Below are 17,500 nucleotides of genomic sequence, written 5' to 3' on the forward strand. Positions count from 1 at the left end.
GTGTCTCCAGTACAAAGACCACGAGAAATGTACCCAAAAATGAAAACCGGCAGCTGATTGGACGGCAGTTGCTCGTCACATGGGGTCATTTTCTCCAGGAAATTCAAAGCCAGACTGTCATGGCTCGTTGAAATCAGTCTCATAGCGGGATAAAATAGTTCTACGAGACATGTTACTGGGAAACATCTGGAGAGAGAAATAGGCTGTCTGCGTGTGTGTGTGTGTGTGTGTGTGTGTGTGTGTGTGTGTGTGTGTGTGTGTGTGTGTGTATCTCTGTGTGTGTGTGTGTGTGTGTGTGTCTGAATCTGTCTTCATTTCAGATCAACAAAGGTCAGTTTAAAAGATCTTCATCAGATGTTGAGAGACTCTAGTCACCTCATTCCGCTCGTCATTTCCTGGTTAGCTCTCCACCAATCACATTCCGTTCAGATCCGCCGCGGGGGGCTGCGCGGTCGGCCCCGACTCCATCTCCATCCTGTCAGTATCGTCCATTCCTTCCTCTCCTGTTTCCATTCCTCCCGTCTACCCACCACCTGTCACCTCTCTACCTGGTTCATACACCACCCACACCATACCCCCCACCCACTCTACCCCCCCCTACCCACCACCCATCCCCCCACCCTCCCTACCACCACCACATCATACCACCCACATCCTACCACCTCACCCACACTCCCTACCCCCACCCACCTACCTCCATGTTCCCTACCACACACACCTCATACCACCCCCATACTGTGTTCACCCCCCCTTCCCCCCCTCCCTCCCCCTTTCCCTCCCCCCCCCCTTTTTTCCCCCCTTCCCCCCTCTTGTCATATGTTACTAATTATCTATGTCTGTGTAGATATTTGTTGGTCAATGTCTATATGTGATATTTGTTTGGTATCATATGTCTGATGATGAGGACTATTTTGTGTATCATATGTCTTGTAGACTATGTTTGTAGGTTATCTTTGATCTGATGTAAGGCATTTGCTGGTATTATGTTGTGTATGGGTTATTTGTGGTCTCTGTGTCGATGTTGGGATATTTTCTGGTCCTTGTTGTTTAGGATATTTGTGGTATCATGTTGTGTGTAGGGATTTGTGGTTGTGTCTGTGTGGTATGTGTGGTATCATATGTCTGATGTAGGACTATTTGCTGGTATCATATGTCTGATGTAAGTCTATTTGTGGTATCATATGTCTGATGTAAGGACTATTTGTTGGTATCATATGTCTGATGTAAGGTCTATTTGCTGGTATCATATGTCTGATGGATGTTCATGGTATCATTATGCTGATTATAGGACTATTTGTTGGTATCATATGTCTGATGTAAGGTCTATTTGCTGGTATCATATGTCTGATGTAGGGACTATTTGTTGGTATCATATGTCTGATGTAAGGACTATTTGCTGGTATCATATGTCTGATGTAAGGACTATTTGCTGGTATCATATGTCTGATGTAAGGCTATTTGCTGGTATCATATGCTGATGTAAGGACTATTTGCTGGTATCATATGTCGATGTAAGGCTATTTGCTGGTATCATATGTCTGATGTAAGGACTATTTGCTGGTATCATATGTCTGATGTAAGGTCTATGTTAGTTATCATATGTCTGATGTAAGGTTATTTGCTGGTATCATATGTCTGATGTAAGGACTATTTGCTGGTATCATATGTCTGATGTAAGGTCTATTGGTATCAAAGGACTATTTGCTGGTATCATATGTCTGATGTAAGGCTATTTGCGGTATCATATGTCTGATGTAAGGCTATTTGCTGGTATCTTAGTCTATGTAAGACTATTTGCTGTATCATATGTCTGATGTAGGACTATTTGCTGGTATCATATGTCTGATGTAAGGTTATGTGTAGTATCATATGTCTGTGTAACTATTTGTGGTATCATATGTCTGATGTAAGGTCTATTTGCTGGTATCATATGTCTGATGTACTATTTGTTATTATGTCTGATGTAGGTCATTGCTGGTATCATAGTATGTAAGGTCTATTTGCTGGTATCTATGTTATGTAAGGACTATTTGCTGGTATCATATGTCTGATGTAAGGACTATTTGCTGGTATCATATGTCTGATGTAAGGACTATGTGTAGGTATCATATGTCTGATGTAAGGACTATTTGCTGGTATCATATGTCTGATGTAAGGACTATTTGCTGGTATCATATGTCTGATGTAAGGTCTATTTGCTGGTATCATATGTCTGATGTAAGGACTATTTGTTGGTATCATATGTCTGATGTAAGGTCTATTTGCTGGTATCATATGTCTGATGTAAGGTCTATTTGCTGGTATCATATGTCTGATGTAAGGACTATTTGTTGGTATCATATGTCTGATGTAAGGTCTATTTGCTGGTATCATATGTCTGATGTAAGGTCTATTTGCTGGTATCATATGTCTGATGTAAGGACTATTTGTTGGTATCATATGTCTGATGTAAGGACTATTTGCTGGTATCATATGTCTGATGTAAGGACTATTTGCTGGTATCATATGTCTGATGTAAGGTCTATTTGCTGGTATCATATGTCTGATGTAAGGACTATTTGTTGGTATCATATGCTGTGTAAGGCTATTTGCTGTATCATATGTCTGATGTAAGTCTATTTGCTGGTATCATATGTCTGATGTAAGGACTATTTGCTGGTATCAATGTCGATGTAAGGTCTATTTGCTGGTATCATATGTCTGATGTAAGACTATTTGTTGGTATCATATGTCTGATGTAAGGTCATTGCTGGTATCATGTCTGTAAGGTCTTTGCTGGTATCATATGTCTGATGTAAGGACTATTTGTTGTATCATATGTCTGAGTAAGGTATTTGCTGGTATCATATGTCTGATGTAAGCTATTTTGGTATCATATGTCTATGTAAGGACTATTTGTTGGTATCATATGTCTGATGTAAGGCTATTTGTGTTGTAAGACTATTTGCGTATCATATGCTGTAGCTATTTGCGTTCTACTTTGTGTACATAGGTCTGGTTTTTGTGTTTCTATGTCTTGTGCTATTTGGGTATCATATGCGTGTACTATTTGTTCTCTTCTATTTGTTAATATGGTCTTTGGTTATTTGTATTGGGTTATATTCATTTGTTGTTTTATGTCTGATGTAAGGTCTATTTGCTGGTATCATATGTCTGATGTAAGGACTATTTGTTGGTATCATATGTCTGATGTAAGGACTATGTGTAGGTATCATATGTCTGATGTAAGGACTATTTGTTGGTATCATATGTCTGATGTAAGGACTATTTGTTGGTATCATATGTCTATATGTAAGGACTATTTGTTGGTATCATATGTCTGATGTAAGGACTATTTGCTGGTATCATATGTCTGATGTAAGGACTATTTGTTGGTATCATATGTCTGATGTAAGGACTATGTGTTGGTATCATATGTCTGATGTAAGGACTATTTGTTGGTATCATATGTCTATATGTAAGGACTATTTGTTGGTATCATATGTCTGATGTAAGGACTATTTGCTGGTATAATATGTCTGATGTAAGGACTATTTGTTTGTATCATATGTCTGATGTAAGGACTATTTGCTGGTATCATATGTCTGATGTAAGGTCTATTTGCTGGTATCATATGTCTGATGTAAGGACTATTTGTTTATTGTCTGTAACTATTTGCTGGTATTATGTCTGATGTAAGGACTATTTGCTGGTATCATATGTCTGATGTAAGGACTATTTGCGTATTGTCTGATGTAAGGACTATTTGCTGGTATCATATGTCTGATGTAAGGACTATTTGTTTGTATCATATGTCTGATGTAAGGACTATTTGCTGGTATCATATGTCTGATGTAAGGTCTATTTGCTGGTATCATATGTCTGATGTAAGGACTATTTGTTGGTATCATATGTCTGATGTAAGGACTATGTGTAGGTATCAAATGTCTGATGTAAGGACTATTTGTTGGTATCATATGTCTGATGTAAGGACTATGTGTAGGTATCAAATGTCTGATGTAAGGACTATGTGTAGGTATCATATGTCTGATATCTTGTCATGAAGTGCCTTGCGATTGTGCCGCAAACCCAACTGCCCCACGGGGGACAATAAAGTGATCTAAAGTTATCTACTACTACAATAGATTATGGCCTGCCTAGATGTGAGTCAGACTGCAGTTATGCGACTCACTCTAAGCAGAATTTGACAGATTTGCCGACTTTGAGGCTCAGAAATTGCCACAGCACCAGAGAGTTTTCTTTAGGGCTTTTGTCGACCAAACTGTTAGTGAGAAAGCTATAAGAGTGAATAAGATCATGTCAAACGTGTCTGGCCCTTTTAATGTGATTCTCATTTTCCAGTGTGGCCCTCAGTGAAGTTGAGTTTGACCCCCCCTGCTGTAGTTAATCTAACTCTCTGTCTCTGTGTCTCTTTGTCTCTGTGTCTCTTTGTCTCTTTGTCTCTGTGGTTGATCTAACTCTCTGTCTCTGTGTCTCTTTGTCTCTGTGTCTCTTTGTCTCTGTGTCTCTGTGGTTGATCTAACTCTCTGTCTCTGTGTCTCTGTGGTTGATCTAACTCTCTGTCTCTTCGTCTCTTTGTCTCTGTGTCTCTGTGGTTGATCTAACTCTCTGTCTCTTCGTCTCTGTGTCTCTGTGGTTGATCTAACTCTCTGTCTCTTCGTCTCTGTGTCTCTGTGTCTCTGTGTCTCTGTGTCTCTTTGTCTCTGTGTCTCTTTGTCTCTGTGTCTCTTTGTCTCTGTGTCTCTGTGGTTGATCTAACTCTCTGTCTCTTCGTCTCTGTGTCTCTGTGTCTTTGTGTCTCTGTGTCTCTTTGTCTCTGTGTCTCTTTGTCTCTTCGTCTCTTTGTCTCTGTGTCTCTGTGGTTGATCTAACTCTCTGTCTCTTCGTCTCTGTGTCTCTGTGTCTCTGTGGTTGATCTAACGCTCTGTGTCTCTGTGTCTCTTTGACTCTGTGTCTCTGTGTCTCTGTGGTTGATCTAACGCTCTTTGTCTCTGTGTCTCTGTGTCTCTGTGGTTGATCTAACGCTCTGTGTCTCTTTGTCTCTGTGTCTCTGTGGTTGATCTAACGCTCTGTGTCTCTTTGTCTCTGTGTCTCTGTGGTTGATCTAACGCTCTGTGTCTCTTTGTCTCTGCAGAAGTGTCTTCGGAGAGATCTCCGAGGAGGAGGAGCATCTCCGGTCTGGGGAGTTCAGAGAAGAGCGTCGCCGTCGACAACCCAAACTCGTCACCTTTCAAAGTGCCGGTGAGTTTCTGCTGCTCCTTTTCCTTTTCTTTTTTAAAGATTATTTTTTTCGGCTTTTCCACCTTTTATTTTGACAGGACAGCTAGGTGAGAAAGGGGGGAGAGAGAGAGAGAGCCAGAGATGGAGAGAGAGAGAGAGAGAGAGAGAGAGAGAGAGAGACATAGAGACGGAGAGAGAGAGAGAGAGACAGACAGAGAGAGAGAGACAGACAGAGAGAGAGAGGGGTAGACATCCAGGAAATCGTCACAGGTCCGATTTGAACCCAGAGACACAGATATACAGAGACACTGACAGTTTAACAAACCTATGGCTATAAGTAATAATAGGTTCAGATCTGTAGAGATTATGTCACTTCCTGTCTCCTTCAGCATTTCTTTTATGTCTTTCTGAAGAAAATGAAGTGTGTGTGTGTGTGTGTGTGTGTGTGTGTGTGTGTGTGTGTGTGTGTGTGTGTGTGTGTGTGTGTCCAGAGTTTACTCTCCATAATCTAGAGTAAATCAGCTCTGCTGCGACGTTAGCAAAGATGTTAATATATCATGTCGCGAACAGAAACACTGAATCAGATTCAAACCCAATTAAAGGGACAGTAAAATGTCCAGATCAGCGGCCTCGTGGCCGGATGAACACATGATTAGATCATGGGCTCAGAGCCTGCCACCGGAGCTGAGTGATTACTGCAGGTAATCAGAGTACCGCTGCACATTTTCACCGAAACATCAATACGGGAGTCTCAACTATCTTTAGCTGACGACTGCAAACATTTCATCTCTGTTCTGTCAGGAGTCCAAATGTGACTCTTGTGTTTCTCTCTCGTGTAGAGAGAGGATCATTTTGTTTTGTTTTTTTTCCATCCTGCTCCTTATTTTGCCATGCATTGTTGTCTTAGTGACTAATGTGAACATAAATCTTTGAAGTTGGTCCAGTATTGAGCGAGAACGCTATACCATGGCGGCAGTGAACAGAGCTGTAAATGTAACCCTACAGGACTAATGTGTAATTCAGACCTGTGTGTAATACCAACAGAGTGAAAACATTGTAATTTAATAAAAATATACATTATTATTATTTTAGTTTAACATGAAACAGCCCCGAAATCACCATCACCAAACTCCACCAGACTCCATGTAAATAATCAGGACTTTTAGCGTTTATAGAGCCAGCATATCTCCACCAGACTCCATGTAAATAATCAGGACTTTTAGCATGTATAGAGCCAGCATATCTCCACCAGACTCCATGTAAATAATCAGGACTTTTAGCGTGTATAGAGCCAGCATATCTCCACCAGACTCCATGTAAATAATCAGGACTTTTTAGCGTGTATAGAGCCAGCATATCTCCACCAGACTCCATGTAAATAATCAGGACTTTTTAGCGTGTATAGAGCCAGCATATCTCCACCAGACTCCATGTAAATAATCAGGACTTTTAGCGTGTATAGAGCCAGCATATCTCCACCAGACTCCATGTAAATAATCAGGACTTTTAGCGTGTATAGAGCCAGCATATCTCCACCAGACTCCATGTAAATAATCAGGACTTTTAGCGTGTATAGAGCCAGCATATCTCCACCAGACTCCATGTAAATAATCAGGACTTTTAGCATGTATAGAGCCAGCATATTTCCACCAGACTCCATGTAAATAATCAGGACTTTTAGCGTGTATAGAGCCAGCATATCTCCACCAGACTCCATGTAAATAATCAGGACTTTTAGCGTGTATAGAGCCAGCATATCTCCACCAGACTCCATGTAAATAATCAGGACTTTTAGCGTGTATAGAGCCAGCATATCTCCACCAGACTCCATGTAAATAATCAGGACTTTTAGCGTGTATAGAGCCAGCATATCTCCACCAGACTCCATGTAAATAATCAGGACTTTTAGCGTGTATAGAGCCAGCATATCTCCACATGTAAATGGGTGAATTAAGGGTTTATTTCAACCAAACCAGAGTGGTGATTGTTGGAACAGTGGAAACATGAACCAAGACTGCTTTTGGTAGTTTTATTTAGTTTCTGTCCACTCTTTAAAATAACAAGGTCACATGACACACAGCCATCTTCTAACCGTATACAAACTGGGGACTATATTCTCAGAAAAGCGAAGCATTTCTACTCTCTGTCCGGTGCTTCTCGGGTGCTGCAAGCATATTCAGATACAGTATTAGGGGACCACTAAGGCCTATACAAAAGAGACTTCAGATACAGTATTAGGGACCACTAAGGTCTATATAAAAGAGACTTCAGATACAGTATTAGGGGACCACTAAGGTCTATATAAAAGAGACTTCAGATACAGTATTAGGGACCACTAAGGTCTATATAAAAGAGACTTCAGATACAGTATTAGGGGACCACTAAGGTCTATATAAAAGAGACTTCAGATACAGTATTAGGGACCACTAAGGTCTATATAAAAGAGACTTCAGATACAGTATTAGGGACCACTAAGGTCTATATAAAAGAGACTTCAGATACAGTATTAGGGACCACTAAGGTCTATATAAAAGAGACTTCAGATACAGTATTAGAGGACCACTAAGGTCTATATAAAAGAGACTTCAGATACAGTATTAGGGGACCACTAAGGTCTATATAAAAGAGACTTCAGATACAGTATTAGGGACCACTAAGGTCTATATAAAAGAGACTTCAGATACAGTATTAGGGGACCACTAAGGTCTATATAAAGAGACTTCAGATACAGTATTAGGGACCACTAAGGTCTATATAAAAGAGACTTCAGATACAGTATTAGGGGACCACTAAGGTCTATATAAAAGAGACTTCAGATACAGTATTAGGGGACCACTAAGGTCTATATAAAAGAGACTTCAGATACAGTATTAGGGGACCACTAAGGTCTATGTAAAAGAGACTTCAGATACAGTATTAGGGGACCATTAAGGTCTATGTAAAAGAGACTTCAGATACAGTATTAGGGACCACTAAGGTCTATATAAAAGAGACTTCAGATACAGTATTAGGGGACCACTAAGGTCTATATAAAAGAGACTTCAGATACAGTATTAGGGGACCACTAAGGTCTATATAAAAGAGACTTCAGATACAGTATTAGGGGACCACTAAGGTCTATATAAAAGAGACTTCAGATACAGTATTAGGGGACCACTAAGGTCTATATAAAAGAGACTTCAGATACAGTATTAGGGGACCACTAAGGTCTATATAAAAGAGACTTCAGATACAGTATTAGGGGACCACTAAGGTCTATATAAAAGAGACTTCAGATACAGTATTAGGGGACCACTAAGGTCTATATAAAGAGACTTCAGATACAGTATTAGGGGACCACTAAAGGTCTATATAAAAGAGACTTCAGATACAGTATTAGGGGACCACTAAGGTCTATGTAAAAGAGACTTCAGATACAGTATTAGGGACCACTAAGGTCTATATAAAAGAGACTTCAGATACAGTATTAGGGGACCACTAAGGTCTATATAAAAGAGACTTCAGATACAGTATTAGGGGACCATTAAGGTCTATGTAAAAGAGACTTCAGATACAGTATTAGGGACCACTAAGGTCTATATAAAAGAGACTTCAGATACAGTATTGGGGGACCACTAAGGTCTATATAAAGAGACTTCAGATACAGTATTAGGGGACCACTAAGGTCTATATAAAAGAGACTTCAGATACAGTATTAGGGACCACTAAGGTCTATTATAAAGAGACTTCAGATACAGTATTAGGGGACCACTAAGGCCTATATAAAGAGACTTCAGATACAGTATTAGGGGACCACTAAGGCCTATATAAAAGAGACTTCAGATACAGTATTAGGGGACCACTAAGGCCTATATAAAAGAGACTTCAGATACAGTATTAGGGGACCACTAAGGTCTATATAAAAGACTTCAGATACAGTATTAGGGGACCACTAAGGTCTATATAAAAGAGACTTCAGATACAGTATTAGGGGACCACTAAGGTCTATATAAAAGAGACTTCAGATACAGTATTAGGGGACCACTAAAGGTCTATATAAAAGAGACTTCAGATACAGTATTAGGGGACCACTAAGGTCTATATAAAAGAGACTTCAGATACAGTATTAGGGGACCACTAAGGTCTATATAAAAGAGACTTCAGATACAGTATTAGGGGACCACTAAGGTCTATATAAAAGAGACTTCAGATACAGTATTAGGGGACCACTAAGGTCTATATAAAAGAGACTTCAGATACAGTATTAGGGGACCACTAAGGTCTATATAAAAGAGACTTCAGATACAGTATTAGGGGACCACTAAGGTCTATATAAAAGAGTCTTCAGATACAGATTAACGTCACGATTAACGTCAGTAATCACAAGTGTAAGTTCCTGCAGAGAGTTTGAGTCGGCGCTTCACAGTCAGGTTGCTCTCGGAGTATTTTTAGTTCCCGTCAGACTTCAGACAGTTTCTCTTCATACAGTAAATCCAGATCCAGCCAGAGAGCATGCTGGGAGATGGCGCAGCCTCAAAGTCAGAGGTAAACACTGACAGGATCTTAAACACATGCAGCAGAGACCTTTCTGTTCATTAACCCACAGAGACCGTCAGGGACTCGGAGCCACTGCTGGAAAGTAACTAAGTACACGTACTCCAGTACTGTACTTCAGTACGAAATGTTGAGGTACTTGTACTTTACTTGAGTCTTTTCTTTTCATGTCATTTTCTCCTTCTACTCCGCTACATTTCAGAAAGAAATATTGGACTTTTTACTCCACTACATTAACCTGTTACAGCTTTAGTTACTAGTTACTTTAGTTACTAGTTACTATAGTTACTCCACTACATTCATCTGTTCCAGCTTTAGTTACTAGTTACTAGTTACTCCGCTACATTCATCTGTTACAGCTTTAGTTACTAGTTACTTTAGTTACTCCTCTACATTCATCTGTTACAGCTTTAGTTACTAGTTACTTTAGTTACTCCTCTACATTCATCTGTTCCAGCTTTAGTTACTAGTTACTAGTTACTCCTCTACATTCATCTGTTCCAGCTTTAGTTACTCCACTACATTCATCTGTTCCAGCTTTACTAATTTTTCATTTATCTATTACGTTTCAATTCTATTCCAGCTTTAGTTACTAGTTACTATTACTCCCACATCATCTGTTCCGTTAGTTCCTCCAATTCATCTTTTCCAGCTTTAGTTACTAGTTACTTTAGTTACTCCACTACATTCATCTGTTACAGCTTTAGTTACTAGTTACTTTAGTTACTCTGCTACAATCATCTGTTCCAGCTTTAGTTACTAGTTACTAGTTACTCCTCTACATTCATCTGTTCCAGCTTTAGTTACTAGTTACTTTAGTTACTCCGCTACATTCATCTGTCACAGCTTTAGTTACTAGTTACTTTAGTTACTCCTCTACATTCATCTGTTACAGCTTTAGTTACTAGTTACTTTAGTTACTCCGCTACATTCATCTGTTACAGCTTTAGTTACTAGTTACTTTAGTTACTCTGCTACAATCATCTGTTCCAGCTTTAGTTACTAGTTACTTTAGTTACTCCTCTACATTCATCTGTTCCAGCTTTAGTTACTAGTTACTTTAGTTACTCCACTACAATCATCTGTTCCAGCTTCAGTTACTAGTTACTTTAGTTACTCCACTACATTCATCTGTCACAGCTTTAGTTACTAGTTACTTTAGTTACTCCGCTACATTCATCTGTTCCAGCTTCAGTTACTAGTTACTTTAGTTACTCTGCTACATTCATCTGTCACAGCTTCAGTTACTAGTTACTTTAGTTACTAGTTACTTTAGTTACTCTGCTACATTCATCTGTTCCAGCTTTAGTTACTAGTTACTTTAGTTACTCCGCTACATTCATCTGTTCCAGCTTTAGTTACTAGTTACTTTAGTTACTCCGTTACATTCATCTGTTACAGCTTTAGTTACTAGTTACTTTAGTTACTCCGCTTAATCTTTCATCTGTTCCATCTTCCAGCTTTACGTTATCTATTCCATTCCAGTTACTAGATTCCTCCTTCTCATCTGTTCCAGCTTTGATTACTAGTTTCTTAGTTTGCCATTAACATTCATCTGTTCAGCTTGTTACTAGTTACTTTAGTTAATCCACTACATTCATCTGTTCCAGCTTTAATTTAGTTAATCCATTCATCTGTACTTACAGCTTTGTATAGTTACTAGTTACTCCATTCATGTTTTAGTTTCTTAACATTCATCTGTTCCGCTTTAGTTACTAGTTACTTTAGTTACTCCGCTACATTCATCTGTTCCAGCTTTAGTTACTAGTTACTTTAGTTACTAGTTACTTTAGTTACTCCGCTACATTTATCTGTTCCAGCTTTAGTTACTAGTTACTTTAGTTACTCCACTACATTCATCTGTTCCAGCTTTAGTTACTAGTTACTTTAGTTACTAGTTACATGTAGTTTATAACATCTGATGTTTGATTCTAGTCTACAGCTGACATGATGAGACCATTAAACACACAATTGGTTGGAGAGAGAAAGGAGACAAAGAAAGAAATAAAGAAAGAAAGATAGATAGAAAATAGGATGTGAGGATGTGTTTGAGGTTATTAATATCTCAGGAAATTAGGACACTCATCTCCTCTGCTGCTCCGCTCTGCACCAACGGTATAATAGTTGAGATTTCATTTCAGTTTAAGGTATTAAAGTGATTGCTAGTTTTAAGTTTAGTATTTTAATATATTGTTTTTCTGGGTCGAAATTTCAACATTTTGTTGGTCTTTTTCTACACTTTTCTTGATGTTTTTATCGATTTTATTAAAAGAATGTTTTTGTCACTTTGAACCCCTCAATTCTTTGTCACTTTTTTTCTGATTTGTTTTTTTAACTATGTTTTTGTCAATTTTTATAATGTTTCTTATTTTTTATCCCTGTCTTGACACTTTTTAATGTTTTTCTTTGTCACTTTTCCGTATTTTTTTTGTCACTTTTATCAGCGTTTAAAAATGAATGTTTTTGTCACTTTTTTCCTCAAAATTTTTTGTCACTTTTTTCTAATTTTTTTTGTCACTTTTATCAGCGTTTAAAAATGAATGTTTTTGTCACTTTTTTCCTCAAAAATTTTTGTCACTTTTTTCAAATTTTTTTTGTCACTTTTGTCAAATTTTTTTTGTCACTTTTTGGGCGTTTTTTTAATTATGTTTTTGTCACATTTTTAACAAGTTTTTGTCACCTTCTGTCAACGTTTTTAATGGGTTTTTTTGTCACTTTTTTCAGCGTTTAAAAAATAAAGTTTCTGTCGAAACATTTGTCACTTTTTTCAACGATTTCTTTGTCATAGTTCTGATACAGAGAGTTTTTGTCCTCCAGGGAGGTTGTAGAGCGCCCTCTGGTGGACAGACTAGGACTATTTATCGGCCGTTTATAAATGCCGATACCGATAGTTTGGAAAATGCCTACCGTATTTTCTGGACTATAAGTCTCACTTTTTTTCCTACGTTGGCTGGTCCTGCGACTTATAGTCAGGTGCGACTTATATATATCAAAATATATATAATTGAACATGTTTTAAAATGTTAATTCATACTGAAAACATCACCGTCTACAGCCACGAGAGGGCGCTCTAGGCTTGTGACAACTATATGCATAAACTGCAGGTAGTAAAATATGCAGCCGAAAACGGTGATGGAGCAGCAGAAAGAAAGTTTGAAATGAGGGAGAAACTTGTGAGGGAGACTGGAGAAAAGGTGACTCTTACTGCAACGAAGAAATCAGAGAAAGCTAATCGGCTAATCGGCTAATGGCGGGCTGAGAGCGAGATGGCCAGAGCTGGAGGAAGGAGTCGGGAGGGGCTGGTCAACGGTGCAGCTACGTCTCCACGCCTTTTAATCCATCCATGCTCCACGCCCTGGTAGCTGGTTGTTCTCTGTGCTATTGTGTAGTTGAATAACTGTTCATGTGTTAACAGTAACATACTGGACACCTATTCAGCCTGTTGTTCTCTGTGCTATTGTATAGTTGAATAACTGTTCATGTGTTAACAGTAACATACTGGACACCTATTCAGCCTGTTGTTCTGGGTGCTGTTGTATAGTTGAATAACTGTCAATGTGTTAACAGTAACATACTGGACACCTATTCAGCCTGTTGTTCTCTGTGCTATTGTATAGTTGAATAACTGTTCATGTGTTAACAGTAACATACTGGACACCTATTCAGCCTGTTGTTCTGGGTGCTGTTGTATAGTTGAATAACTGTTCATGTGTTAACAGTAACATACTGGACACCTATTCAGCCTGTTGTTCTGGGTGCTATTGTATAGTTGATAACTGTTCATGTGTTAACAGTAACATACTGGCACCTATTCACTTTGTTCTGGTGCTATTGTATAGTTGAATAACTGTTCATGTGTTAACGGTAACATACTGGACACCTATTCAGCCTGTTGTTCTGGGTGCTATTGTATAGTTGAATAACTGTTAGTGTGTTAACAGTAACATAGAGGACACCTATTCAGCCTGTTGTTCTGGGTGCTATTGTATAGTTGAATAACTGTTAATGTGTTAACGGTAACATACTGGACACCTATTCAGCCTGTTGTTCTGGGTGCTGTTGTGTAGTTGACAGATGGATTTATTTATTCTAAATAAATGCGACTTATAAATGTTTTTTTCATCTTCATGACGCATTTTTTGACTTATGCGACTTACACTCCGGAGCGACTTATAGTCCGGAAAATACGGTAATATCCGTATTTTGGCTCTGTTTTTGTCACCTTCTGGCGATGTTTTTAATGGGGGTTTATTTTGTAAATTTTCCGGGGTTTTTTGTCACTTTTTTCAGCTTTTAAAAAATAATGTTTTTCTCACTTCTTTCCCCTCAATTTTTTTGTGACTTTTTTTCTATTTATTTCATTTTTTCCTTTAATTTTATTTTTTTTTCTTTGTGCACCTTTCAAAAAATGTTTTTGTCGATTTTATAATCGGGCTCTGGTCCTGACCCTGTGACTTCATCCAAAAGAAACTGGCCTCTGGGAACTTCCCATTTAGCGATTTGATTCTCATCCTTCTGTCCTTTTTCATGTCTTCGTATCCTTCAGGGTTTCTTCAGTAAACGTCTAAAAGGCTCCATCAAGAGGACCAAGAGTCAGACCAAACTAGACCGAAACACCAGCTTCAGACTCCCCTCGCTGAGGCCGGCTGACCCCGACAGGTAACTCCGCTCCTACATCCTTCTTCAAAAACATCGCGGCCAGTTCAGGCTACCTCACGTTTTCAAAAATCAACTCCCTGTGCAGACTCCCGATCGAATTTTCGGGGTGAGAGACCATTGGCGTGGTTTTTCTCTGCCATTATAATAAGCTGGGGAGCAGTTTGGGGGCAAGTTAAAAACACTGCTGATCGCTGATTGGTCAGAGAGAAGCATCACTAGCGCCACACTGTATGGTGATGTTATGGTGATAGCTGTATACAGTATGGTGATGGTATGGTGATAGCTGTATACTGTATGGTGATGTTATGGTGATAGCTGTATACAGTATGGTGATGGTATGGTGATAGCTGTATACGGTATGGTGATGTTATGGTGATAGCTGTATACTGTATGGTGATGTTATGGTGATAGCTGTATACAGTATGGTGATGGTATGGTGATAGCTGTATACGGTATGGTGATGTTATGGTGATAGCTGTATACAGTATGGTGATGTTATGGTGATAGCTGTATACAGTATGGTGATGTTATGGTGATAGCTGTATATGGTGATGTTATGGTGATAGCTGTATATGGTGATGTTATGGTGATAGCTGTATATGGTGATGGTATGGTGATAGCTGTATATGGTGATGTTATGGTGATAGCTGTATATGGTGATGTTATGGTGATAGCTGTATACAGTATGGTGATGTTATGGTGATAGCTGTATATGGTGATGGTATGGTGATAGCTGTATATGGTGATGTTATGGTGATAGCTGTATATGGTGATGTTATGGTGATAGCTGTATATGGTGATGTTATGGTGATAGCTGTATATGGTGATGTTATGGTGATAGCTGTATATGGTGATGTTATGGTGATAGCTGTATACAGTATGGTGATGGTATGGTGATAGCTGTATATGGTGATGTTATGGTGATAGCTGTATACAGTATGGTGATGTTATGGTGATAGCTGTATATGGTGATGGTATGGTGATAGCTGTATATGGTGATGTTATGGTGATAGCTGTATATGGTGATGTTATGGTGATAGCTGTATACAGTATGGTGATGTTATGGTGATAGCTGTATACAGTATGGTGATGTTATGGTGATAGCTGTATATGGTGATGTTATGGTGATAGCTGTATATGGTGATGTTATGGTGATAGCTGTATATGGTGATGTTATGGTGATAGCTGTATACAGTATGGTGATGGTATGGTGATAGCTGTATACAGTATGGTGATGTTATGGTGATAGCTGTATACAGTATGGTGATGTTATGGTGATAGCTGTATACAGTATGGTGATGTTATGGTGATAGCTGTATACAGTATGGTGATGGTATGGTGATAGCTGTATACAGTATGGTGATGGTATGGTGATAGCTGTATACAGTATGGTGATGTTATGGTGATAGCTGTATATGGTGATGTTATGGTGATAGCTGTATATGGTGATGTTATGGTGATAGCTGTATATGGTGATGTTATGGTGATAGCTGTATACAGTATGGTGATGTTATGGTGATAGCTGTATACAGTATGGTGATGTTATGGTGATAGCTGTATATGGTGATGTTATGGTGATAGCTGTATACAGTATGGTGATGGTATGGTGAAGCTGTATATATGCTCTTTTTTGTTGTAGCGCTGGTTGGGTGTAGCGCTACGTATGTTGTATGGTGATAGCGTTACAGTATGGTATGTTATGGTGTAGGTATATTGATGTTATGGTGATAGTGATAGGTGATGTTATGGTGATAGGTATATGGTGATGTTGTATAGCTGTTCAGTATGGTATGTTATGGGGCGTATACGTATGTGATTTATGGTGATAGCTGTATATGGTGATGTTATGGTGATATGTATACAGTATGGTATGTTATGGTGATAGCTGTATACAGTATGGGTGTATGGTGTGTTTGGTGATAGCTGTATATGTGATGTTATGGTGATAGCTGTATACAGTATGGTGATGATGGTGATAGCTGTATACGATGGTGATGTTAGGTGTAGCTGTAATGATGTTATGGGTAGCTGTGTGTGGTGAGATGGTGTCTGTGCGATGTTATGGTGATAGCTGTTACAGTATGGTGATGGTGGTGTAGGTATATGGTTATTATGTTATGGTGATAGCTGTATATGGTGATGTTATGGTGATAGCTGTATATGGTGATGTTATGGTGATGTCTGGGAAACCTCAGAGTTTCTAACACAAGCTGAGCAGGGCTCGGATATTAAAGTTCATTTCCTGCTCTGGTCGCTGTGTTTCCTCCGGTAATCAAACTCAACATCTGTCTGTCTGTTTCTCTGTCTGTCTGTCTGCCTCTCTGCCTCTGTCTCTGTCTGCGTCTCTCTCTGTCTGTCTGCCTCTCTGTCTCTCTGCCTGCCTGCCTGTCTGTCTGCCTGCCTCTCTCTCTGTCTGTCTGTCTCTCTGCCTCTGTCTCTGTCTGCGTCTCTCTCTGTCTGTCTGCCTCTCTGTCTCTCTGCCTCTCTGCCTGTCTATCTGTCTGCCTCTCTGCCTCTCTGTCTGCCTGCCTGCCTCTCTGTCTGTCTGTCTGTCGGTCTGTCTGTCTGTCGGTCTGTCTGTCGGTCTGTCTGTCTATCTGTCTGCCTCTCTGCCTGTCTATCTGTCTGCCTCTCTGTCTCTCTGCCTCTCTGCCTGTCTATCTGTCTGCCTCTCTGTCTGCCTGCCTGCCTCTCTGTCTGCCTCTCTGTCTGTCTGTCGGTCTGTCTGTCTATCTGTCTGCCTCTCTGCCTGTCTATCTGTCTGCCTCTCTGTCTCTCTGCCTCTCTGCCTGTCTATCTTTCTGCCTCTCTGCCTCTCTGTCTGCCTGCCTGCCTCTCTGTCTGCCTCTCTGTCTGTCTGTCTGTCTGTCTGTCTGTCGGTCTGTCTGCCTCTCTGTCTGCCTCTCTGTCTGTCTGTCTCTCTGTCTGTCTGTCTGCCTCTCTGTCTGCCTCTCTGTCTGTCTGTCGGTCTGTCTGTCTATCTGTCTGCCTCTCTGCCTGTCTATCTGTCTGCCTCTCTGTCTCTCTGCCTCTCTGCCTGTCTATCTTTCTGCCTCTCTGTCTGCCTGCCTGCCTCTCTGTGCGCTCT

At 39.7% G+C, this 17,500-nt stretch overlaps 1 protein-coding gene across 1 annotated transcript in view; it reads left to right on the top strand.

Moving 5' to 3' along the window:
- Nucleotides 1-5,134: 5,134 nt before the first annotated feature.
- Nucleotides 5,135-17,500, top strand: part of LOC120568468 (ras GTPase-activating protein nGAP-like) — a gene marked incomplete at its 5' end in the record, with an annotated part of 28,473 nt that continues 16,107 nt past the window's right edge. Inside the window, 2 exon segments of the mRNA XM_039816025.1 lie at nt 5,135-5,241; nt 14,300-14,412. Of these exon segments, the coding sequence (XP_039671959.1) occupies nt 5,135-5,241; nt 14,300-14,412 (220 nt within the window).

This window comes from Perca fluviatilis, chromosome 11 (assembly GCF_010015445.1).
Source record: "Perca fluviatilis chromosome 11, GENO_Pfluv_1.0, whole genome shotgun sequence".
Classification (NCBI taxonomy): domain Eukaryota; kingdom Metazoa; phylum Chordata; class Actinopteri; order Perciformes; family Percidae; genus Perca; species Perca fluviatilis.